The sequence below is a fragment of the Carcharodon carcharias genome, chromosome 3 (genome assembly GCF_017639515.1).
Source record: "Carcharodon carcharias isolate sCarCar2 chromosome 3, sCarCar2.pri, whole genome shotgun sequence".
NCBI classification, from domain to species: domain Eukaryota; kingdom Metazoa; phylum Chordata; class Chondrichthyes; order Lamniformes; family Lamnidae; genus Carcharodon; species Carcharodon carcharias.
Window position 1 is genome coordinate 137,188,857 of NC_054469.1, and position 24,934 is coordinate 137,213,790.

General features: G+C 40.0%; 1 protein-coding gene across 11 annotated transcripts in view; it reads right to left on the minus strand.

Annotated features, from left to right (window-relative positions):
* LOC121275620 (alpha-1,6-mannosylglycoprotein 6-beta-N-acetylglucosaminyltransferase A-like) overlaps positions 1 to 24,934 on the minus strand; it is a 110,471-nt gene that overhangs the window by 69,845 nt on the left and 15,692 nt on the right. For 10 of the 11 annotated variants that reach the window (XM_041183095.1, XM_041183104.1, XM_041183102.1 and 7 more), the window contains exons 2-3: positions 12,612 to 12,985; positions 3,862 to 4,029 (exon numbers count right to left, since the gene is read on the minus strand). In XM_041183095.1, the coding sequence (XP_041039029.1) occupies positions 3,862 to 4,029; positions 12,612 to 12,849 (406 nt within the window). In that variant the 5' untranslated portion in view covers positions 12,850 to 12,985. Of the gene's footprint in view, positions 1 to 3,861; positions 4,030 to 12,611; positions 12,986 to 15,541; positions 15,692 to 24,934 lie in introns of those variants that run through there. The other variant, XM_041183096.1, reaches the window with a different exon arrangement.

Consider the following 24,934-nt stretch of genomic DNA (forward strand, 5'->3'; position numbering starts at 1 on the left):
ATAGATTATTTGGCCTATCCTGTTCATATCAGCCTTTTGATAGCACTCCTAACTTATTCCACTAAACCATGCCTCCTCTCATAACCCTGAGTTTTCCCATTTGAAATACTTAGCCACTTCTTTGTTTTAAGGTTTGAAGAAAATCAAAACATCAAAATCAACAATTTTTTTTTAAAAAAGAGAACAATCTCCTTCAAAACAAATGGCAAATAGTCTGGGCACTCTGCACTCAGTATCAATGTAGATTGTGCAGCTTTATTTCAGAAACTCCCAAAATCTGATTTTGAAGTGCAAGCAGAAGGAAAGAAGCCAAGAAAATGTATTAAATAGCAAAGACCCCTTGTGAAAAAAAATTATATAAAAGAACCAGACAAATCAGAAAAGTGAAATATAGCGCTATAAGCCTTTTAAATGAACTTTATTAAAGATTCTTCCAACCACAAAGCTCCAGAAACAATATCACATAATAATGATTAAGCTTTGCAGCAGCACATTATTTTGTTTTACAATTTTAAAAAGAAAACTACTAGGTAATTACAATTACTTCCAATATTTTTAAATTCTCAAAAATAGTTCATATATATTGATTTTAATATTGAAATAGACTTTTAAACAGTCTTGGAGATGATATTACAGCTGTGCAAATTGCAAGAAACACTGGTTAATCCAGCAGTGGCACAAAAGTACAAAAGTTTCTGTTATAAGTGCGAAGCAACAAATATTGCACAAAGCATAGTGTTCTCTGTTAATGAAAAGTTTGCAGCCAGGAAAAGGTAAGAATTGCAGCAACAATAGAATGATGTTCACCATAGAGAATGTAGCAGTTCAAGGAGATGCCCCACCACCACATTCTCAGCAATATGCAATTAAAGTTGCTCTTGCTAGTCACATCCACATCCCAAGAATGAGTAAAACCGATGTTGTACTTAATTTAAGGCCCAACTTAATTCACGTAGCGAACAGGAAGAAAATGTGGTTCTGATGTTAAATATTGATCAAATCAAATTTGTAACAGATTGAAATGTTGGAACTTCAAAAGTTTGAGACTTGTGCTATCAAAATAAATTCTTAAATTCATTTAAATTTTGTGTAAACTCAACATTAAATGACTTACTGCACATATTTACAGCACAAAAGGATGCCATTTGATACATTTGCACATCTATGCTGGTTCTGTGCAAGAGCAACACAACTAGCCCCACTTCGCTACTCTTTCTCCGTGGCCCTGCAAATTCTCTCTCTTTAGGTGCTTATCCGTTTATTTAATTCCTTTGGAAAGAAATGGGTAGAAGTACAATGGTCTAAATGGTGTGGTATTAATAATTTTGCTGCAGTGAAAATATGAACTTAGGATTTGGATTTTCTCCTTCATTTATATTATACACAGTCACTTGATGTATTCGTTGCAAATCACCATTAAAGAGACATAGGAAATTATAATGAGGAGTAAGAAAATACTAATGCAGTACAAAGCTATCAACTTCAGAACTGGATTGGGCTCAGTAAGTAAATGTTCTGTAGAGATTAACTTCTCTCTCCTACATTGCTATAATTCAAATTAGATTTCCATCTAGATTCAGTGTTTAATTTTAAGATAGCAATGGAATTTCCAAAAAGTTGACATGCTAAGCGAAAATTGAGAAAATCAATTTGATTCAAAACTATATGGTCAAATATAATAAGCTACCTTTGAGGAATGCAACAAAATTTAGTTCAGTTTATACTGCAGATAATTTAGATTTTACACCCAACATTCCAACTATTGACTTTACTGCAAATTAATTTGAAAAGACCATAGTGCAAGTAAGCTGGAAAAGGATTGCGTTTTAAAGTTTTAAAAATGGTCTCGGCGAACTTTTGTGCTCAAAATCAGATGCAACAGTGCTAGAGAATGGAATCTCGACTTTGTTGACTCAATGTTAACGTGAACTATTCTCAGGTGAATTGCAAAATAAATCACCCTCTACGCTGCCTCATTATTGTGCCTTATCTTAGAAGAGTACCCCTACTGTACACGGTGAATGTTTTGATTTCCTTCACCAGCCACTCTTGTTCTTTCCCTGAGTAATACTGTGAATTTGTGAATATTATGTTGCTTGCTTAGGTTCACAAAAAGCTGGGTTGAAACTGTTCAAACTCTCTTTACACAGGACCCTTACATATGGCCAAGAAGGGAAACGTTAAGCCCTACTCTTGGAGGCAAAGGGAAATTACAACGGTCCATTGCTGCAGCCAATCATTGAAAGAGATAGTATGTGTAGCACCAGTATAAAACTGAGTAGCTGATAAATGCTTTCTAATTCATTTTGTACATTTTTTCGTGTTATATTCACTGTTTTGCAAAACACATTTGACAGCATGGCAAAAGAAACATTTAAATAAAGCATAAAGTCACAAAGCAATTGCAAACCCCAAGCCCCAAAAATGGAAGTTTATTGCTCAGCAGATTGACAGATCAAAAAGCACAGAATTACAAAAAGCAAATATACACTTAAATCTGCAACACTGTGTAGGAAACATTTTACGCTTGTCTTTCTGTGCAGTTTTTTTAAATGTGCAATGCACAGCTTCTGACAAATTAATGACACTAAAAACGTATTTACAGAAATTAAGAGTTGAATATACAGACATAAAATGCCTGCAAATTCTCCCAGTTCAATATATTTGTTTTACACATGTTACCTGCAGCACTAGTGTGAATACCTGCAGGCTTTTTCCCATTATTACCATATATATCCTTCAAAGGTTAACCGTCCTAGTGATTTTTTCATATGTTTAAAGATGGATACCTTATCCTCCAACGATATGTTTTACTATAAAGTACTGCAGTTTTAATTACACTTGGAGGAAATATACTGTGTACAAGGTGAATTTGCATAGCAATTACAAATTTTGCAAGCAGACTTAAAGTAAAGCAACACCTACATTAAAAAAGAAACCAAATTAGATAAAGTAAGCAGAAGTTTTGTGCAGGTGCCAAGGGGTACAGAAAGTTAATGTAATGGTAGTAGTCCAACGTACAAAAAATTGATCAACATTGAAAAAAAATATTTGTTCAGCTATGTCTTAATGAATTTAGGAAATAATAATCAGGGTCCCTTTCTCTCTACCCACATCTATTGCAAAATATCTGCAACAGCTCTAATTGGTACAGTACATTCAATGAGTCATTTCAAGAACCTATATAGCTTTGAAGCATCAGTGCAAATACAACCTTGGAGCAGGTGATATGGAAGGAAAATGGGGAGAGCTATTTTAAAATTAGTAATTATGTACCCCCTTTATACTTGAATGCAATCCCAGGATATACCAGTAACATAGAAACATAAGATTAATGACCCATTACTCAGAATGACTTTTGTGTTAACATGCAAAGTTCAGTGCACTTAGAATGGTTTATTTTAAACTGTAATGATTTTTAAGTCAGTAAAGAAGTGACAATTTTAAATACATATTATAAGGATATAAATATCTACTGACTACTGCCAAGAGGCCAATCCCATTTCACACAGCAGATCTCCTTTTTCTACAAGCATAGCTTTTTAAAACCGAGCCAGCTAGAATTCGCAATGAACCATGAGCCAGATGTCCATAGATTTGCATTCGCATGCAGTCTGCCCCAGCATTACATTGCATTGAAATATCTTTTTTGTTCAAATAAGCTTTAACACAATGTACTAATCTCAAAATGAATTGAGTCTGTACAGAGCAGCAGATACTTACTAAACTTCAACTGGACAGAAATGTCAATGAAACCTTCAAAAATGCCCAATAAGATTTGAAGGTCACCAAAACAGAAAGGGAACTGAAAATAGCATCCCATTTTCTAACCCCCTTTTCAGACATGCTATCTAATACTACCTTGAACATTCATTTGTTTATTGGAAGCTGCTGACACAGGATTGCTGTTGGTACTGTTGGTGTTATTTGTCAAGCTGCTCGTAATCATGTAATCCACTTTGTTTTCCAGCTTTCCCAAGCGCTGCAATATGTCATCAAGTAGGATGGCAATTGTCCTTTTCAAATCAGCTGAGGAAAAAAAAAAAACTTGGACGCTTAATATTTCAATCAATTCCCATCCGAACGCAATTTTTCCTTTAATATTCACTTTTAACCAGAATATCAAAACATACAAAAAATTACTAACATAAATAGCACACAAAATGCCGCACCAAAAAGAATAATCCATCCTCAAAATAAATGTCTTTACAAAGTGCCTTGTATACCTTCTTAGAGACAAAATCTGGGTCACTTACACAGCATCATCTGCCAGAGAACAATGATGTGTGTAGGGTGAGGTAACATTGCTGTGGGTATTAGACTTCAGTACAGATAGTACCTGTGGGCTCCTTGTGGACAAAGACTACCCACTTAAATCCACTTAGCACGAGATTGATGACGCCCATTAGGAGTCCAAGCAATGAGGGCCAAGAATGCTACAAATGTAGCAGGTGATAATGAGATGTGTAATAGAGCAAGCAGTTGAGGTACTGAAGATATTTTCAGGTGCCCTTCAATACGCATCAGCCAGAGTCTCTGAGCTGTTCTCTGAACAACAGTGCACGGTCGGGAGTTTTGGAGCTGTAGGATAAATGAGGTGTGGGGCACATTAACTCTTCCCATCTGGCAGCCACAGGCTGAGCCATTGTAACACCCCTCTCCCAGCACAAAACAGTCCTACAATCAAATTATTCCAATAACAGATACTCATTGCTCAGCTTCAAGTCTTGCCTTAGCATTCATCACAGGTGAGAAGGCCTCTTGCCAAGCAGCAGGCAAAAATGGGCAAGAATGGAAAGCTGATGCAAACTAGTAACTTCTACGTGACTTAAACATTTTATCGATTGGCAAGCCGATGAGGGCCTGCAAAGATTCCCCCCCACTGTATCTGTACAGAGGTACATTCGGCCATAGGGACATGTGGCAGTAGAAGAGCCACTGACTGAAAGGAAAGGGGTCAACAGAAGTTTGAGCAATGCCCCACTTCCATGTTCCTTTCCTCCATATTCCCTCTCTTGGTCCACCTACCTGTAATCAGCTGGAGAGCACTTTGCTGAACATCAGCAGGGAAAAGAGGTGGCAAGATTTTGATCAATCCTGCAAGCCATTAGTAAGGGCTACCACACCTTTATGGACAGTCACGTTTGACAATTCATGCAGGAAAGATGAAGGTTATATCTAGCCAAGTTGGGATTGTGTACGACTTCGAAGGGAAGTTGGATGTTTCAGTGTACTTGTTGCCCTTGGATTTGTGGGCAATGGTGGTCCTAGGCTTAGCAGGCAAAAAAGAATTTGGCAAATCGGTACAGAGTCTCTGAGGTGATGGAGAGACTCAGTGTCAAAGTGGTGAGCCACTCATTGGACATGCTCAGCCTCCAAACTACACTACTAGCCACAGCAACTTGGTCCAGTTAAGTTTCTGATCCCCAGGATGTTGATGGTGCAGGACTCAGTACTGGTAATGCCTCTGAACATCATGAGCGGTGGTGAAACTTTTCCTTGTTGAAGCTGAACTCAATTGTGATTAGAAACATGAATCCTATACATGCAAGTCCTTTCATTTCATAGCCCAGAGAGATCTGTACAGTGTTCACTAAATGTGCAGAACAGTATAAGGTTCTCAATGTATACACCCGCAAGTGCTGGGTAATCTGTGATGTACAATGATCCAAGAAAGCATGTAAATTTTGCAGAATTTAATTCAATTGGTCAGACTTTCAACATGAACCATTTAATCGGGCAGTGCATAAACAGCAGTACAGAGGACACCATGCTCTAACATTAGCATTATTATTCCATCTACCTTGAGACAAGATAGAGAAAGGTATCTATCACTAATATTGTGATGGCCAAGTCTAGCCAACAGTATTCCTTGTTTGCTAAGTTTCTTTCTGGGTATTTACTCTTTACAAATTATTTTAATACATTATTCATCAATTATGTGTTACAACAGATGTTATTTGCTGAGCAAACTAGATCCCAGAAGGAAACCTGTCTTACTTTCCATAAACCTTTCATTTTTGTATTTTGAAAACAAGGAGGAAAAGCTCCTCACCCCAAAAGCATAGAACTCCAGTAACACCTTTTTAATAAATCTTTTAATGTTTAAAAATTCTAAAGAAAAAAACTAAAGCCTATAAGATTAAAGTTACATAGTTAAAACAGTCTTTCAGAACGACTCAAAAAACCCACTTAGCTAAAACACACAAGTAACAACTCCCTTCTAGACTTAAGCTATAAAAATCCAGTAATATTAACCAAGGCAAAGAATTTTGTCACTTTAAAATGTATACCACACAACTCCTCAAACACTTACACTCAGATGTGGAAACCCAAAAGAAAGGTTCAGAAACAGACTACTTTCTGAAAACAAAGACTTTTCTTGGGTTGAAACTGGGTGGCTTTCTTCAATTCAAATCCTTTTCAGCACTCCAGCATACAGATGCTGCCTTCAGTGGTTTCTCCCCAACAGCCACTCAACTCAGTTAAACATCTTTTCTGAATTTTTTTTTCTTTTCAGCTCAGATTCCGTTGTCCTCACACCTCTTTGAACATAACTTCCCCAAATATGAAAATCTATTATGTTTTCCTATTCGCTCTCTACTTTCCAGTCAATAAAATTTAATTTACTTTCCCCGTTCACCTATGAAAAACTCGCAAGCTGTAAAATTTCCTCGTCACTTCTAATCTTCCCTTAGAAATTCAACAGCTTTAAAAGCAAGTCTTCACTTATCTCAATGTAAATCTAACCTCACACAACCTCTCATTACAAATGCATGAACCTAAACCTTTATCTTTATTTCTCAGTTCCCACAGATAAACTGTCTTTACTAACCTTCCCACACATTAATTAATCATGGACACACACATCTTCTTTACAGAATACCACCATATTCCCAAAAATATTAAAAACATCCATTATCACACATGCAAAACCTCTCTCTAATATTTCAACTCTGGACTTTCCACCAAAAGATCTATCTTCATTTGAAAGCCAAAACAATCTCCTAAATTACAGTCCTCATGAAATAGGAAAAGAAAGAACTTGAACTTATATAGCACCTTTCACAAGCACAAGACTTTCAAAGACACTTCACAGTCAATCAACTATCTTTAAAGCTTTGTTACTGGTGTAATGAAGCAGCCATTTTGCACACAGCCAAGTCTCACAAACAGCAATGAGATAAATGACCAAATAATTTGTTAGCACCAAGGAGGGATAAGTCTTAGCTAGGATGCTGGGAAAAACTCTTTTACTCATCTTCAAATAGTGCCGTGATATCTTTTATATCCACCTGCATCAGCAGACGGGATCTCGATTCATCAGAGAAATGGCTCTTCTGACTATGCAGCATTCCCTCAACATTCCAATGAAGGAACAGCCTATTTTTAAAGTTAGTTGATTAACCCCTTGCCTGTTTGAGAGCCTCTGAACTGTGAATCTGCTAACGTGCGCTTAACCTTACTGGGCAAGGAGAGCGTACTTAGTAGCTTCATTTGGAGACCTGAACATAGTAACTTCTGTAAACAGTCTCAGGATAAGAGGCCGATCATTTAGAACTGAGATGAGGAGAAATTACTTCACTCAATGGGTTGCGAACCATGGGAATTCTCTACCTCAAAGGTTGTGGATGCTCCATCATTGAATCCATTTAAGGCTGCAGATAGACACTCTTCTGGTCTCAGGGAATCAAGGGATATGAGGAGTGGATGGAAAAGCTGAGTTGAAGTCCAAGATTTGCCACGATCGTATTGAAGAATGGATCAGGCTCAACAGGACCATCGGGTTTAATCCTGCTCCTATTTCTTGTGTTCTTACATTCTGCATGCTAGACGCTTAGCTGACAAACTTAAAGTGGATAGGCAAGTGACAGTAGGGAGCATATTCCCCCCACCCGCCCCCCCTACCCACAAAAATATACCAATTTTGCTTTGTGTGAAACTGCATCATAGTGCTATCTAGTAGTTGAAAACAGCACATGACGGGCATAATCCATTCAGGAAACATAAAACAAAATGGAATCTTGCCTTGTCATTGGATATTTCAGCACTGACTACTTGATTACTTCAGCCTCAGGTCAAAGGGCAACATGTCAGGCTACAACTGAGACTTGGACACCTAATTTTGAAAAAAGTCCCACACCCCTTAATTATAATTTTGCTTAGATAAGACAACACTGTACAAGGCACAAGGCACCACTCACTCAGCTTGTCCAAATCATACTGAAATCAGTGTGAAATGAGCCAAGATCATGCATTCTTCATTACTTAGCTGATACCATCCTTGGTAGAAAGTTAGGATTTCACAGATTCGGGCTTTAATAATGAACCGAGTTATGTGGAGTGTGAAACAAGTTGGTTAAGGGAAGTTAATTAAAATATACATAAGAATCTTTGGATAAGAGAACTTAGAAAAGAAAATCAATTTTAAACTGAGTTTTTTCTAATTACAAAGAACAGTTTCTACCAGGACAAGGGCTCATAACCAGAGGACACTGATTTAAGATAATTAGCAAAAAAGCTAGGGGGAATAGATAACTTTTTTTAAGCTTTATTTATTATGATTTAGAATGCACTACCTGAATATGTGGTGGAAACACATTCAAAAGGCAACTGGATAAATACTTAAAGAAGCGTTCGCAGGGCTATGGGCAAAGAGCAGGATGGAGGAGGGGTTGGGCATGGGGGTGGTAGTGGAACTAATTGGCAGATTTGCCAGGGAGCCGGCAGGCATGATGGACCAAATGGCCTCTTTCTGTGCTCATGATTCTGTGAACAAATCCCAAGAAAGGCCTGAATTAACATTCTGCCTTATCATATTTTCCAAACAAATCAAAGTGAGTTATATGAATAAGTAAGGTCTGTTATTGTTGTAACGTGGGCATTGCTGATCACATGCAAGATCCACCCAACTTCAGATTCCTCTCTGTGTATCAGCTAAGTAATGAAGAATGCATAATCATGGCTGATTTCAGTGTGATTTGGACAAGCTGAGTGAGTGGGCAAATGCATGGCAAATGCAGTATAATGTGGATAAATGTGAGGTTATCCACTTTGTTAGCAAAAACAGGAAGGCAGATTATCTGAATGGCTATAAATTGAGAAAGGGGAATATGCAATGAGACCTGAGGGTCCTCGTACACCAGTCGCTGAAGGTAAGCATGCAGGTGCAGCAGGTGGTAAAGAAGGCAAATGGTATGATGGCCTTCATAGCAAGAGGTTTCGAATACAGGAGCAGGGATGTCTTGCTGCAATTATACAGGGCCTTGGTGAGACCACACCTGGAATAGTGTGTGCTGATTTGGTCTCCTGACCTGAGGAAGGATGTTCTTGCTATAGAGGGAGTGCAGCGAAGGTTTACCAGACTGATTCCTGGGACAGCAGGACTGACATATGAGGAGACATTGAGTCGGTTAGGATTATATTCACCAGAGTTCAGAAAAATGAGGGAGTTCTCATAAAAACCTATCAAATTCTAACAGGACTAAACAAGGTAGATGCAGGAAGGATGTTCCCGATGGTGGGGGAGTCCAGAACCAGGGGTCACAGTCTGAGGAGACGGGGTAGACCATTTAGGACTGAGATGAAGAGAAATTTCTTCACCCAGAGAGTGGTGAGCCTGTGGAATTCGCTACCACAGAAAGTAGTTGAGGCCAAAACATTGGATGTTTTCAAGAAGGAGTTAGGTATAGCTCTTGGGGCAAAAGGGATCAAAGGATATGGGGAGAAAGCAGGAGCAGGCTTTGAGTTGGATGGTCAACCATGATCATGATGAATGCTCAAAGGGTCAAATGGCCTACTCCTGCTCCTAGTTTCTATGTTTCTAAGAAAGTTAAACTGCCTAAAATTGTTTTTGCTGGAGAAAAGATTTGAGGAAACCATTTTATAAATCATGGAAAAGAAATGAACATAATCACACGTGCAATTTAATTTGGATAATAGGATAAAATCATGGGACTGAAGGGTAGTTGGAGCAGATTCAATTGTATAAAATGAATATTATTAATTGTTACTCCAGGGCTATTTCCTGTATCTCTGCACTTAAATCCGAGCTATTAAATTCTGCTGTCCTTATCCGGCCTACCTATATGCGACTCCAGGCTATAACAATGTGTTTGACTGTCAACTACTGTCTAAAATGGTCCAGCAAGGCACTCAGTTGTAATCAAAGTAATAAAAACAAAATACTGCAGATGCTGGAAATCCAAAACAAAAACAGAAATACCTGGAAAAACTCAGCAGGACTGGCAGCATCGGCAGAGAAGAATAAAGTTGACGTTCGAGTCCTCATGACCCTTCAACAGAACTAAATAAAAATAGGAGAGGGGTGAAATATAAGCTGATTTAAGGTGATGGGGTGGGGGGAGAGAATTGTGGGGGGGGGGGGGGGGGGGTTAGTTGTAGGAACAGTCAAGCAGTGATAGGAGCAGATAATCAAAAGATTTCACAGACAAAAGAACAAAGAGGTGTTGAAGGTGGTGATATTATTTAAAAGAATGTACTAATTAAGAATGGATGGCAGGACACGCAAGGTACAGATAGCTTTAGTGTGGGTGGGGTGAAATAAGACTAAAAGGGCATAAAAGGTATAGATTTAAAAATAATGAAAATAGGTGGGAAAAGAAAAATCTATATAAATTATTAGAAAAAACAAAAGGGAGGGGGAAGAAACGGAAAGGGGGTGGGGATGGAGGAGGGAGTTCAAGATCTAAAGTTGTTGAATACAGTATTCAGTCTGGAAGGCTGTAAAGTGCCTAGTCGGAAGATGAGGTGCTGTTCCTCCAGTTTGCGTTGGGCTTCACTGGAACAATGCAGCAAGCCAAGGACAGACATGTGGGCAAGAGAGCAGGGTGGAGTGTTAAAATGGCAAGCGACAGGGAGGTCTGGGTCATTCTTGTGGACAGACCAAAGGTGTTCTGCAAAGTGGTCTCCCAGTCTCCGTTTGGTCTCTCCAATGTAGAGGAGACCGCATTGGGAGCAACGAATGCAGTAGACTAAGTTGGGGGAAATGCGAGTGAAATGCTGCTTCACTTGAAAGGAGTGTTTGGGCCCTTGGATGGTGAGGAGAGAGGAAGTGAAGGGGCAGGTGTTGCATATTTTGCGTATGCATGGGGAGGTGCCGTAGGTAGGGGTTGAGGAGTAGGGGGTGATGGAGGAGTGGACCAGGGTGTCACGGAGAGAACAATCCCTATGGAATGCCACCAGGGGGGTGAAGGGAAGATGTGTTTGGTGGTGGCATCATGCTGGAGTTGGCAGAAATGGCGGAGGATGATCCTTTGAATGCGGAGCCTGGTGGGGTGATAAGTGAGGACAAGGGGTACCCTAACATGTTTTTGGGAGGGAGGAGAAGGCGTGAGGGCGGATGCGTGGGAGATGGGCCGGACAAACCCTCAAGCCCCACCTACGGCACCTCCCAATGCCTACGCAAAATATGCAACACCTGCCCCTTCACTTCCTCTCTTCTCACCGTCCAAGGGCCCAAACACGCCTTTCAAGTGAAGCAGCATTTCACTCGCATTTCCCCCAACTTAGTCTACTGCATTCGTTGCTCCCAATGCGGTCTCCTCTACATTGGAGAGACCAAACGGAGACTGGGAGACCGCTTTGCAGAACACCTTTGGTCTGTCCACAAGAATGACCCAGACCTCCCTGTCACTTGCCATTTTAACACTCCACCCTGCTCTCTTGCTCACATGTCTGTCCTTGGCTTGCTGCATTGTTCCAGTGAAGCCCAAAGCAAACTGGAGGAACAGCACCTCATCTTCCGACTAGGCACTTTACAGCCTTCCAGACTGAATATTGAATTCAACAACTTTAGATCTTGAACTCCCTCCTCCATCCCCACCCCCTTTCCGTTTCTTCCCCCTCCCTTTTGTTTTTTCCAATAATTTATATAGATTTTTCTTTTCCCATCTATTTCCATTATTTTTAAATTTATACCTTTTATGCCCTTTTAGTCTTATTTCACCCCATCCCCACTAGAGCTATCTGTACCTTGTGTGTCCTGCCATCCACTTTTAATTAGCACATTCTTTTAGATATCACCACCTTCAACACCTCTTTATTCTTTTGTCTGCGACATCTTTTGATTATCTGCTCCTATCACTGCTTGCTTGTTCCTACAACCACCCCCCCCCACTTCTCTCCCCCCACCTTAAACCAAGCTTATATTTCACCCCTCTCCTATTTTTACTTAGTTCTGTTGAAGGGTCATGAGGACTCGAAACGTCAACTTTGTTCTTCTCCGCCGATGCTGCCAGACTTGCTGAGTTTTTCCAGGTATTTCTGTTTTTGTTTCGTAATCAAAGTAGCTGCTTATCACCACATTCTCAAGGGTAATTACACATACACAATAAATGCTGGCTTTGTTCTGACACCCACATCCCATGAATGAATTTAAAAAATACAATTTTTCACCACGCAGACCTGCTCATTTCTTGTGCCCTACATGTCATGTATCAAAAACATGAGTTCCTCCAATTATTAAGTATTAGAACCCCAACACTTAGTTAACACAATTCAAAGATCACAGACATTTTGATCATGATTCTTCTTGCCAACAGGAAAGTTTAGAAAAACATTTTGCAACACAGAAAAATTTCAGCTCTTACCATATCCTGCCATTGAAGCACCATGAGGACCATCTACTGCATTCTGATTTTCCTCTGCTAGAGCTCGTACATATCTTTTACTCAGTTCCAGAATCTGTTCACGCAGTTCTACACTGTTTTGGTGCCTTGGGTGCTGATATGTATATCGAAGTAGTACCAACCCCCAAATAAACCCAAAAATCAGCAGCAAAGCACTTAGTTTCTGAGAAGCATTTCTTCTGAACAGACTTCCAAACATGTTTGTCCAACCACCGCCTCCTTTTGTAGACAAACCAGTCACATTATGAACATCTTAATCTTTTGAATGCTTGATGCGGGAACATTCAAGCAGTTTATCTCTTTAAATTCTTTTCAGCTGATGTTCACCTTCTGCCCTGTAAAAAGTAGGGAGAAATATATTCTTTAGGATATGGAAGTGAGCCAAGTTACACAACTAACAATTAACCACCAAGAACATCCATAAATACTTCATGTAATCCACCTTGCTAGTTACACACTCAAAAACTGATTTTTCAGACTTGATTTCCCTTTCATAAAATCATGAATTTGTCAAATCATAATGATTTTCCAAGTGCCTTGTTGTATTGTGAAGTGGACAGATGTATGGCTGATGAAACTCAATGCAGAGAAGTGATTCATGTGGTAGGAAGTATAAGGAGAGGCAATTTATATTAAAATTGGACATTTAAAGGGGCTGCAGGAACTGAGAACTGGTGTACATACACAAATCTTTGATGGGGCAGGATGAGAAAGGAGATATGAAATCCTTGGCCTTATAAATAGAGTGATGGACTACAAAACTGAATAAATTATGGTGAGCCTTTCTAAAACACTGGCTAGTCCCCAGTCAAAGAATTGTGTTCAATTCTGGGTCCCACACTTTAGGAAGGATATCAAAGCCTTAGAAAGAGTGCAGAAGAGATTTACTAAAATGGCTTCAATTACTTAAGAGAAATTAGGCTGGAGCTGTTCTCATCATGCAGAGGTGATTAAAGGGAGATAAAAGTGTTCAAAATCTTGGTGGGTTTTAATAGCGTGAATAAGGAGAAACTATTCTGAGTGGCAGTAGAGTTGATAAATAGAAGTTTTAAAAAGATTGGAAAGAGAAAAAAGGCAATATGAGAAAATATGATTCTTTTTGTAGTGAAGCACTGCCTGAAAAGGGTGGTGGAAGCAGATTCAATAACAACTTTCAAAAGGTAATTGGATAAATACTTGAAAAGGAAACATTTGCTGGGTTATAGGGAAAGAGCAGGGATGGGACTAATTGGATAGTTCTTTCAAAGAGGTGGGACAAGCACAATGGACCAAACAGCCGCCTTCTGTAATGTATCTCTCTATGAGAAAAGTTATGGTCTACTACTTTAAACAGCCAGAACAATGAAATAATTGCTTAGAAATGCATTTCTCTATGTGACTTCAGTAAACAATCTAATATCAACTTACAACTGGTTGTGAGGAATGCCCAATTAATAGGATTCTACTGTATACTGAAAACTCAAATGCAGATGTTTTACTGAATTCCATTATACAAATTTTCAGTGCTCTATTTAATGCAACAGATTTGCTAAGGGGAAAGATGATCAAGGAAATCATTTTGCATTATAAACAAAATCAACATGACTGATGCGCATTTGTTTTCTAGATGAACAGTTTAAGAAGCTTTCCTTTCAAAGACATGTTTGATCTTGTAGTCATCAACTTTTACATCAGTTGCAAACACCTAATTACAATGTTTTGCAACAGATTACATGTACAATACTGCAAGTTATATTTATACCTTTTAAATTTGACACCGTCATGTGTTATTCTCGATAATGCCGAGTATAGAAACCAATTTCATGCTACTTTTTATTTGCAGAAGCAGACTTTCTTCCTGTTTATGGACTAATAATATAAATTGTGACTAGACCAAAGAAAAGCACTTTTTTCCAGTAGCTGACACATATGGAATAGACAATTGGATCTCCTGTGGTCCTGCCCACTGCAAGTCAAACAATACACATCATATGGCCCAACAGTATTTATTTTGGTTTGTATCTCACTATGTATTATCCAGGCCTTATTTTCTGTTTTTTTAATGTATGTTTTGACTTGTCTGTACATCTTTGTTTGCCCATTTCTTGTTCTATCTGTAGAAGGTCTGTGCAATGGAAAGATTTCAGAGAGAGGTATAATCAAGTTTAGATTGCGATTGCAGTGGAGCGGCATGACAAGGCTTGAAAACCACTTATGGCGATGAGTTAGAGTGAAAGCAAATTTCAATGTCATGGGGATGACATTCCATTTTCTAATACAAGAGGTATGCTTGCGAAATACTAGACAATGTGTTCCTTCTTCCCACATTAATTTTGTGCTCTCTTCTTATACCAAACCTGTGCACGTGATACCATATTCAGTCACACATCAGTGAATGGCATGAGGCCCTTGAACCTCTAAGTGGTCCACCTCAAGTCTGCACCCAACTTATCTTTTCTTCCTTGGGTTGTTCTTAATTGCCTTCAGCATTGTAAAATTCAAGCCTTTTCTTAAACCTAATCTTTTCCACAATATAAGTAAATTGTAGCAGATTGAACGTCAGTATTAGCAGAGCAGGAGAAAACACTCAAAACAGTAGAAGTAAACTTGAATATAAAATAAACTTAGTCACGAATAATGCCATCAACTATACAGGTAAAAAAATTGTTCAGCAAGTTTTGCCAGTGGCCTGCATCTTCTAGGAAAAGCTGCTGGCAGAGGTACATGTTAAAAGGGCCACGACCCAGTGATTGGGGAACTGAAAGATAAGTTTAGGGGTGAAGCAAGTAAGTCTTACTCAAGCAGGCATGACTCAGATATTAAGTTAAACAATGCCACCAGTTTAACAAAACTAATACACAAGTTGACAACAGGAAGTGCATGTAGTTGCAAGTAAATATTCATAGCCCCACTCATCCTTAGTCTTCCCCCTTGATGAGGCTCCCTCCACACAACACATTCAGCCTCCTGCTGAGCTCTTATCCTCTATCCTCAGGTCTCTTCTACATCTCCGATCTCCATCTTCCTTGAATGTATACCCCTCCCTTAATGTCACTCTCTTAGTTGCTCGGGGAGCCTGGAAGAATGCCAGGATGGCTCTTGGAGTCCTGAAGTAATGAGAAATAGGTGGAAATCCTTAGGAGCCCAAGTGGGGACTGTTAAGAGGCAAAAACCTGTGAGCAAGTGACAGGAAGGGTCAGGAATCTCAGCAGACAGAAGAAAAAGAAGAAGCCTGAGGCAGGGAGCAGAGTTGGAAAGTGTTAAATTTTAGTAAAATTTACTTGCAATATCACCTAGAGGAGGTTGATGGAGTAACAATACCAAATAGTATTAAGAGGACAGAAAGGCAATTATGTTGATAAGTTACAGTATTTTGCAGATTAAATTTAATATTGATGTATAACACCTACAGTTGGCATAGTCATGATGGAATCAGTCATGACAGGAAAATAAGGTGAAATGTGCACAAAACTACATGCCATAGGCAGGACTTCTAATAATAGCTCAGCAGGAGGCTGGGTGTTGGTGTGGAGGGAGCCTCAAGGGGGAAGACTAAGGTTGGGTGGGGGTATGAATATTTACACTTGCAACTACATGCACTTTTTTTTAAAGGTCATAGGTGCTGCGATATAACTAACAAGGACAGTGACAGATGGGATTCCACTACTGCTTGGCATCTGTGTAATTAAGCTTATCTAGTATGTTTTCATAGGATAGCACCATTTGGGCTCAAAGACTATTAACTTTAAGTTCCTGTTCTGATTCAAGCTCTTCCTTGACAGTTTAAAATTGTGATGACAGTAAAAAGCATAAGCAGATCAAGTCAAAAACTGAAACCTGCAGTTTTTATGTGCGGTTTAATAGAATAATAATCCAAGGGACCCTTTGCCTGCATTGTTAAACTGAGATCATGTAGGCTGCCCACTGTTTTCAGGTTTGCCATGAATGGCAGTAAATATCACCCTGTCAGATTATGTTCAGGCTAACAACCAATCTGTATAGAAGCAAGATTATTACTCTTTGCAGCAAGAGTATTAGTCATTGCAGATCACACTCAGATTGAATATTTGAATGCTATTTCCTTCCCAAAATTTGTAACTAATAGCAGATCTCCAACAGCACTGCTCACAGTGAGAGGTTACATTGTTGTAAGAGGCAAATCACCAATAACAGGACATGGAAAGAAGTTTGCAACTGATAGGCACAGAGAAGTGTATTTTGATTACTTCCAGTAACAAATAGAACCATAGAACACTACAGCACAGAAAACAGGCCATTCGGCCCTTCTAGTCTGTGCTGAAATATTATTCCGCTAGTCCCATTGACCTGCACCTAGTCCATAACCCGCCAGACCTATAGAACCATAGAAAATGCAGGTGCACAACCAATAAAATATTTATGCAAGTATTGAAAAATTGGAAAAAGCTGGGGAACTCAAATTAGTCTAAATATCAGGTCCAAATTCAGCCATACTAAAATTCTAATGTATGTCAGAGAGAAAACAGCACAGATCCTCCCCCTTCTCCCAACTACAATCTTCCCAGAGATCCTTGGATATAAAATTGGTGTCAGAAGATTGTCAGTGTAACATCTCTGTAGAAATAATTTGCAACAGAAGGACTTGAGTTACAGCAGACAGAATTATAAAAGGCAAATTGTGTCTGACAAATTTAAGAGACCTTGGAGGAAATAACTGAATATACAAATGAAGAGAAATGCACTGGGTGTTGGGGATAAGGATTTTGAATGAGTTTGATATGGTGTTGGATAAGAGGTGTAATCGTGCTAAGAAAGGGAATTTTTTAAAAATTCATTTATGGGATGTGGGATTCGCTGGTTAGGCCAGCATTTATTGACAATCCCTAATCACCCTCAAGAAGGTGGTGGTGAGCTGCCTTCTTGAACTGCTGCAATCCATGTGATGTTGGTACACCCACAGTACTGTTAGGAAGAGAGTTCCAGGGTTCTGACCCAGCAATAATGAAGGAACAGTGATATATTTCCAAGTCAGGATGGTGAGTAGCTTGGAGGGGAACTTGCAGGTGATGGCGTCATGCAGTAGCCTGAATGGGATGTTGTCTAAAGGACAGAAAACAGAATAGTAGTCACGGGAGGAATGTAAATGGTGGTTCATCATCTCCCCAGGATGGGCAATAAAAGTGCTCTTCATTCTGAACTAAAGTATAGAGAGCACAATGGCAAAATTGACATGGAAGCTTGGTAAGCAACTTCAGAAAGACATTCAGATTGGGCATTCAGATTGAAAGAAAGACCTGCACTTATATAACACTTTTCACGACCACAGGATATCTCAAAGCTTTACAGCCAAGTACAGTTACTGTTGTAATGTAGGAAAATGTGGCAGCCAATATGCATACAGCAAACTCCCACAAATAGCAGTATAATAATGACCAGAGTTTATTTGTGTGATCAGTAAGGGGTGCGTGAGGAGACAGGCGACTACACCAGAGTGACACGGAGACTGAGTGAATAGCGAATTAGGTTCACGTGGGAATTCGGTGCATGGGGGAAAGAGGTGTGATATACACAGGAATTTTTCCAAGTTAATTAAGTGAGTAACTAAATTAAGTTAACTAAATAACATAAGTATAATGGCAGGACAAGTGTTATATTGCAACTGTGGAATGTGGGAGCTTTTGGATGCCAAGGTGATCCATGACAAACATGTCTACAGAAAATGTAAGCAGCTAGAGGAATTCTGGATCAGAATTATTGGTCTGGAAGCCAAACTGCAGACACTGCACAACATAAGGGAGGGGGAGAAATACCTGGACAATTTTTTCCAGAAGATGGTCATGCCTCTTAGAATAGGCTCATCTGTTTTGGTCAGCAGTGAGGGGCAGGAGGATGTGACGGTGAGGCAGGTAATGGGAACGAGCACAGCAGTGGAGGAGCTTCAGACTTTGCAATTGTCAAACAGGTTTAAAGTGCTTACAACCAGTGTGGCTGAAAGCGAAGTCTGCAAGGTGGGTGGGCAGGCTGGCCACGTCACTGTGGTTCAGGAAGCCATTCTAGCTGGGGGAGCAAAGGGGAACATAGTGATAGTAGGGGACAATGTAGTGAGGGGATTCACACTGTTCTCTGCAGCAAAGAGCGAGAGTTCAGAAGGCTGGTTGTGTTGCCTGCCCGATACCAGGGTTCAGGACATCTGCTCAGGGCTAGAGAGGAACTTGCAGTGGGAGGGAAGGATCCAGTCATCGTGGTCCACATAGTTACCAACAGCATAGGCAGAACAAGAAAAGAAGTTATGCATAGTCAGTACGAGAAGCTAGGCACCAAAATAAGAAACAGAACCTCAAAGGTAATAATCTCAGGATTATTATCTGAGCCACGTGCAAATTGGCAAAGGCAAATTTGATGAGAGATGAATACATTGCTCAAAGAAAGTTGTGGGATAAGTGGGTTCCCCACTTCGTAGGACACTGGCGCCAATATTGGAAAAGTGGGGGCTGTACCATTGGGACAGTCTACACCTGAACTGTGCTGGGATGCATGTTCTTGCGAATCGCATAGCTAGGGAAGTTGAGAGAGCTTTAAACTAAATGGGGGTTTGGCAGGGCCGAGGTTGGGGGGGGGGGCGAGAATCAAGCTTGGGTGGATGTAGCAAACCAAAGGATGGATTCAAGGCAGGAGACCATAATAGTAATATGGTAAATGAGGATCATAAAATAGCAGGAAGGGACAGAGATAAAACCCAAGAATACACCAGTCAAGACTAGATGTTACAAAGATAACAAAAAGGAGCGTAACATTCATAACAAAGTAAACGAATTGATAGCGCACACTGAAGTAAATAAATATGATCTAATAGCCATTATGGAGATGTGGCTGCAGGATGACAAAGATTGGGTCCTGAATATTCAGGAGTATATGACCTTCAAGATGAATGGGAAGCTAGGTAAAGGTGGAGGGGTAGCACTGTTAATCAAGGATGACGTTGGTGCAATAGTTAGAGATGACCTTGGTTCAGGAGATCAGGATGTAGAATTGGTTTGGGTGGAGATGTGGAATAATAGGGGAAAGAAGTCACTAGTGGGGAGTAGTTACAAGCCCCCTAACAGTAATCACAATGTAAGACAAAGTATACAAGAAGAAATATTGGGTGCTTGCGATGAAGGGATGGTAATAATCATGGGTGATTTTAATCAACACATAAACCAGAAAAATCAGATTGGCAGTATTAGCCTGGATGAGGAGTTCATAGAATGCTTTTGAGATAGTTTTTTTAAGAGTAGTACATTCTGGGCCCAACTAGAGAGCAGGTTATATTAGACTTGATATCATGTAATGTGACAGGATTAATTAATGACCTCAGAGTGAAGGCACCATTATGTAGCAGTGAGCACAATATGATTGAATTTTACACCCAGTTTGAAAGGGAGAAGAGTGGATCTAAGACTAGTATTTGAAACTTAAATAAGGACAACTATATGGGCATGAAAGCTAAGCTAGCTGAAGTGAACTGGTATACTAGGCTAGGGGATTGGTCAATAGAGAAGCCTTGGCAGACATTTATGGGGATATTTCAGAATACTCAGAATAAGTATATTACTCCTATAAAGGAAAATTCTAAAGAGAGGACCCACCATCCACAGTTAACTAAGGTAGTTAAGGAATGCATCAAACTTAAAGGAAAAGCATAAGAGTACGCAAAGATGAGTGGCAGGTCAGATGATTGGTCTGGATATAAAGAACAGCAGAGAATGACCAAAAGTTTGATCAAGAGAAATAAATTTGAGCATGAGGAAGCTAGCTCGACATGTAAAAATGGACAGCAAGAGTTTCTACAGGTATTTAAAAAGGAAAAGAGTAAGTAAAGTGAGTGCTGGTCTTCTAGCAAGTGACAATGGGAGTTAAATGTAGATAATAAGGAAACGGAGGAATAAATGAACAAATATTTTGCTTCTGTCTTCACTATAGAGGATACAAAAAACTTTCCAGTAGTAGCTGTAACTCAGGAGGTGGAAGGGAGAGGGGAACTTGGTGAAATTGCAATTACAAGGGAAGCGGTACTGAGCAAACTGATGGAGCTGCGGGCTGACAAGTCGCCAGCCAGGTCCTGATGGACTTCATCCTAGGGTCTTAAAAGAGGTGGCTAATGAGGTAATAGATGTGTTGGTGTTAACTTTCCAAAATTTGCTTGACTCTGGAAAGGTTTCATCAGACTGAAAAGTAGCAAATATAACCCCTCTGGTCAATCTTTGAGCAGTCATATGCTTTTCCTTTAAGTTTGATCCTTTCCTTAAGCTGGGAAGAGAGTCCTGCAGTCAGCATCACGATGAAGCAGCCTGGGAAGAGTGTCCTGCAGTCAGTTCTTGTTGAAAATAACAACAGTGACATCAAAAAACAGCGTGAGAGCGCAGCGGAGAGATCAGAACCAGCGTGAATACGGGGAAGTTTCAAAAAGTGACATCAGCACAAAGGTGAGAGCTGATTGGTGAGTAGTGGGTAAGTGTTTTTCTCCAGTTTAAAATAGATTAAGCTAAGGAAAGGTGAGGGTTCTAGTTTTTATTTAAAGTACATAAATAACAACTTTTTTTTACCGTATTTAACTTATAAGGGTTTTTTTTTCAACCAGTGGCATGGCAGGGCAGCTCAGTCCCATGTTATGTACCACCTGCAACGCATGGGAAGTCCTAGACGCTCCTTGCGCTCTGACTGACCACATGTGTAGGAAGTGCCACCAGCTTCATCTACTTGAGCTCCGATTTTTGGAGCTTGAGCGACAGCTGGAGGTGCTGAGGTGCCCGGAGGGTGGTGGGAATCTGGAACTCTCTGCCTAAAAGTGGTGGTAGAGGCAGAAATCCTCATAACATTTATGAAGTATTTGGATGTGCACTTGCGATGCCATAGCATACAAGGATATGGGCACACTGCTGGAAAATGGGATTAGAATAGTTAGGTACTTGTTTGACCGATACAGACTCAATGGGCCGAAGGGCCTTTTTCTGTGCTGTAGGCCTCTATGACTCAAGAAGGGAGGGAGGCAGAAAACAGGAAACTATAGGCCAGTTGGCTTGATCTCAATCAGGGGGAAGTTGTTAGAATTGATCATTAAGCAGGTTATAGCTGGGCACTTGGAAAAACTCAAGGTAACCAGGAAGAGTCAGCATGGTTTTGTGAAAGGGAAATCATGTTTAACCAATTTATTGGAATTCTTTGAACTGGTAACATGTGCTGTGGATAAAAGGGAGCCTGTAGACATTACTGTACTTGGATTTCCAGAAGGGATTTGATAAGGTGCCACATCAAAAGTTATTGCAGAAAATAGAAGCTCATGGTGTAGGGGGTGATATATTAGCATGGATAGAAGATTGGCTGGTTGACAGAAAACAGAGTATGCATAAATGGGTCTTTTTCTGATTAGCAGGATGTGATAGCGGAGTCCCGCAGGGGTCTGTGTTGGGGCCTCAACTTTTTACAATTTAGATCAATGACTTAGCTGAGGGTAGTGATGGCATGGTAACTAAATTTGTAGATGACACAAAGATAGGTGGGAAATATGTCGTGAAGATGACTAAGGAGTTTGCAGACAGATATAAATCAGTTGAGAGTGGGCAAAAATCTGACATGTGGAGTACAAGGTGGGAAAACGTGAAGTTGTTCACTTCAGCAGGAAGAATAAAAAAGCAGAGTATTACTTAAAAGGAGAACGGCTACAGAATTCCGAGGTGCAGAGAGATCTGGGTGTTCTACTACATGAGTCACAAAAGGTTAGTACCCAGGTACAGCAAGTAATTAAGAAGGCTAATGGAATGTTTTCCTTTATTATGAGAGGAATTGAACAAAAAAGTAAGGATTGTTATGCTTCAGTTTTACAGGGCATTGCTAAGACCACATCTAGAATACTGTGTGCAGTTTTGGCCTCCTTATTTAAGGAAGGATGTCAATGCATTGGAGGCAGTTCAGCGGAGGTTTACCAGATTGATACCTGGAATGAGCAGGTTGTCTTATGAGGAAAGGTTAGACAGACTGGGCTTGTTTCCACTGAAGGTTAGAAAAGTGAGGAGTAATTTGATTGAAGTCTAAAAGATCCTGAACGATATTGACAAGTTGGACATGGAAAGGACATTTCCCCTTGCAGGTGAGTCCAGAACTTGAGGGGCACTGATTTAAAATTAGTTGTCATTTTAGGACAGAGATGGGGAGAAATTTTTTCTCTGAGGGATGTGCAACTTTGGAACTCTGCCTCAGAAGGCGGTGGAAGCGGGGTCATTGAATATTTTTAAGGCAGAGGTAGATAGATTCTTGTTGGACAAGGAAATCAAAGGTTATCGGAATAGTTGGGAATGTGGAATTCGAAACACACAGATCAGCCATGATCTTATTGAATGGTCGAGCACGCTCGAGGGGCTGACTGGCCTACTTCTGCTTCTATTTCGTGTGTTAGTATGTATGATGTTGATTGAGGGACAAACATTGACCAGTACACAGGGTAGCTCCCTATGCTTCTTCGAATGTGTTATGGGATCTTTTACATATCCCTAATCAGGCAGGTTGGCTCATAGTTTAATGACTCATCAGTACTGCACTGGAGTGCCAGTCTTGCTTTTTGTGCTCAAGCCCCAGAACAGGACTTGAACCCTTAACCTTGTGACTCAGGCAAGAGTGCTACCAACTGAGCCAGAGCTGACACACAATGTTAAGATTAAGATGATACATTTCAGAGAGAGGAAACACATACCAATTGATAAAACTTTAAAAGCAGTAAACTAGCAGAAGAGACTTGAGGGTTCCCATACACAATTTTAAAAAAATAATACAAGTTGATGATGAAGCATTAAAAACAATCATAAACAATCCTAGGTTTTAGAAACAGGGGCACAGAATGCAAAGGAAAAGACAATGTGACACATTCACAAACAGTAGGTTATGCCTCAATTTGAATACTGTACCTCATTTTGGCACTCTATTTTCAGAAGGATGTCAAAGCTTGAAAGATTGTAAAGAAGAGATTTACTAATGTCCCGCCAAGAAGGTAGGAAGGAAAATATATATCTACATCAACCTAGCTACTTTATGAAATGATTATTTTATTTTTAAAATGGACAAAGGCTTTACCGTGACATGCTTGACTAACCATTATTCATAGCAGAGGAATTTATAACCTTCAGAAGCCAGCAGGGACCTCATTATCTTTAAAGAGGTGCTAATGCCCCATGACTGCAGGAAATCAAGTTCCGAAGAAATGCACCTTTACATTTCTATGGGACAGCTCCAGCCAGCAGAGGCGGTATGTCTACAAGCACAAAAGGACCCTGTCTCCTATACTAAACGCCTCAAGATTCCAGACCTGGAAACATACATCTTTTGTCCAAAACCCAGGAGGAGGAGTGGGAGGTATGTCACATGACCTCCCCCAAGCTGCTAGAGCCTGTAATATTGCCATGTGGAACTGAACCCAGGCAGTCTATCATTTTACCAACAGGCAGCAGCAGAAAGAGCTCTGTCCAGGTAAAGTGCCTGGCCCTAATGTATGCTGTGTACTACCGGAACATCGGAACTCCTGTATCTGTGCCTATAAGAGTCATTCATTTCGACATGCCTTCTTCCAGCGGGGAGGAAATCATTGCTTCTGGGAAGACAGGTCACCCTGCAAAAAGTTTCAGCCTGCTAACCTCTCAAGGAATACCCCCATGGGGCTTCTGATTCTGGACTCACGTGAAATCATAACTCTTATTTTTATCGTGGTCTTGCTCTGTACCTCTTTCTTTCCCTTATCCCTCTTTTATTGCATGAGTGCAAAAAGGGGCAAACATTGCAAAACCCCGTCTTGCGTTGTGTGTGTAAAAATAAACCAATCCTCTTATTTTACCTTACCTTGAGATTGCTGTGAGGTTAATAGAGGATTGGCTTGCTCCAAATTGAAGGGTTGGGAAAACTGTGCCACTTTTTATAAAGGGGGAAGTCAGAAATCAAAAGCACCTTTATGAATGGGTAGTGAGGGGACAAATCAGGACTGTTTAAATTAATCAGCACCGCCCCCCCACAATGTCTGCAACACCAAGATAATCTAAAACGTGAGAGGCTTTGGATATGAGAAATTGGTGATTTTTCAAAGAAGAGGTCATGAGACAACCTGATACAGGTGTTCATAGTTTAAAGGGTTTTGATAAGATAAATAAGAAAAAAAGTATTTCCACTGGTTTGGTAACTAGAGCCCACAAATTTTAAGGTGGCAGTTAAAAGAGGACAGGAGAATTTTTCTAATTTCTTGTGTTAATTATGAGAACATTATGGCACGGAAGCGACCTTTCAGCTTATCAAGTCCATGCTGGCAATGA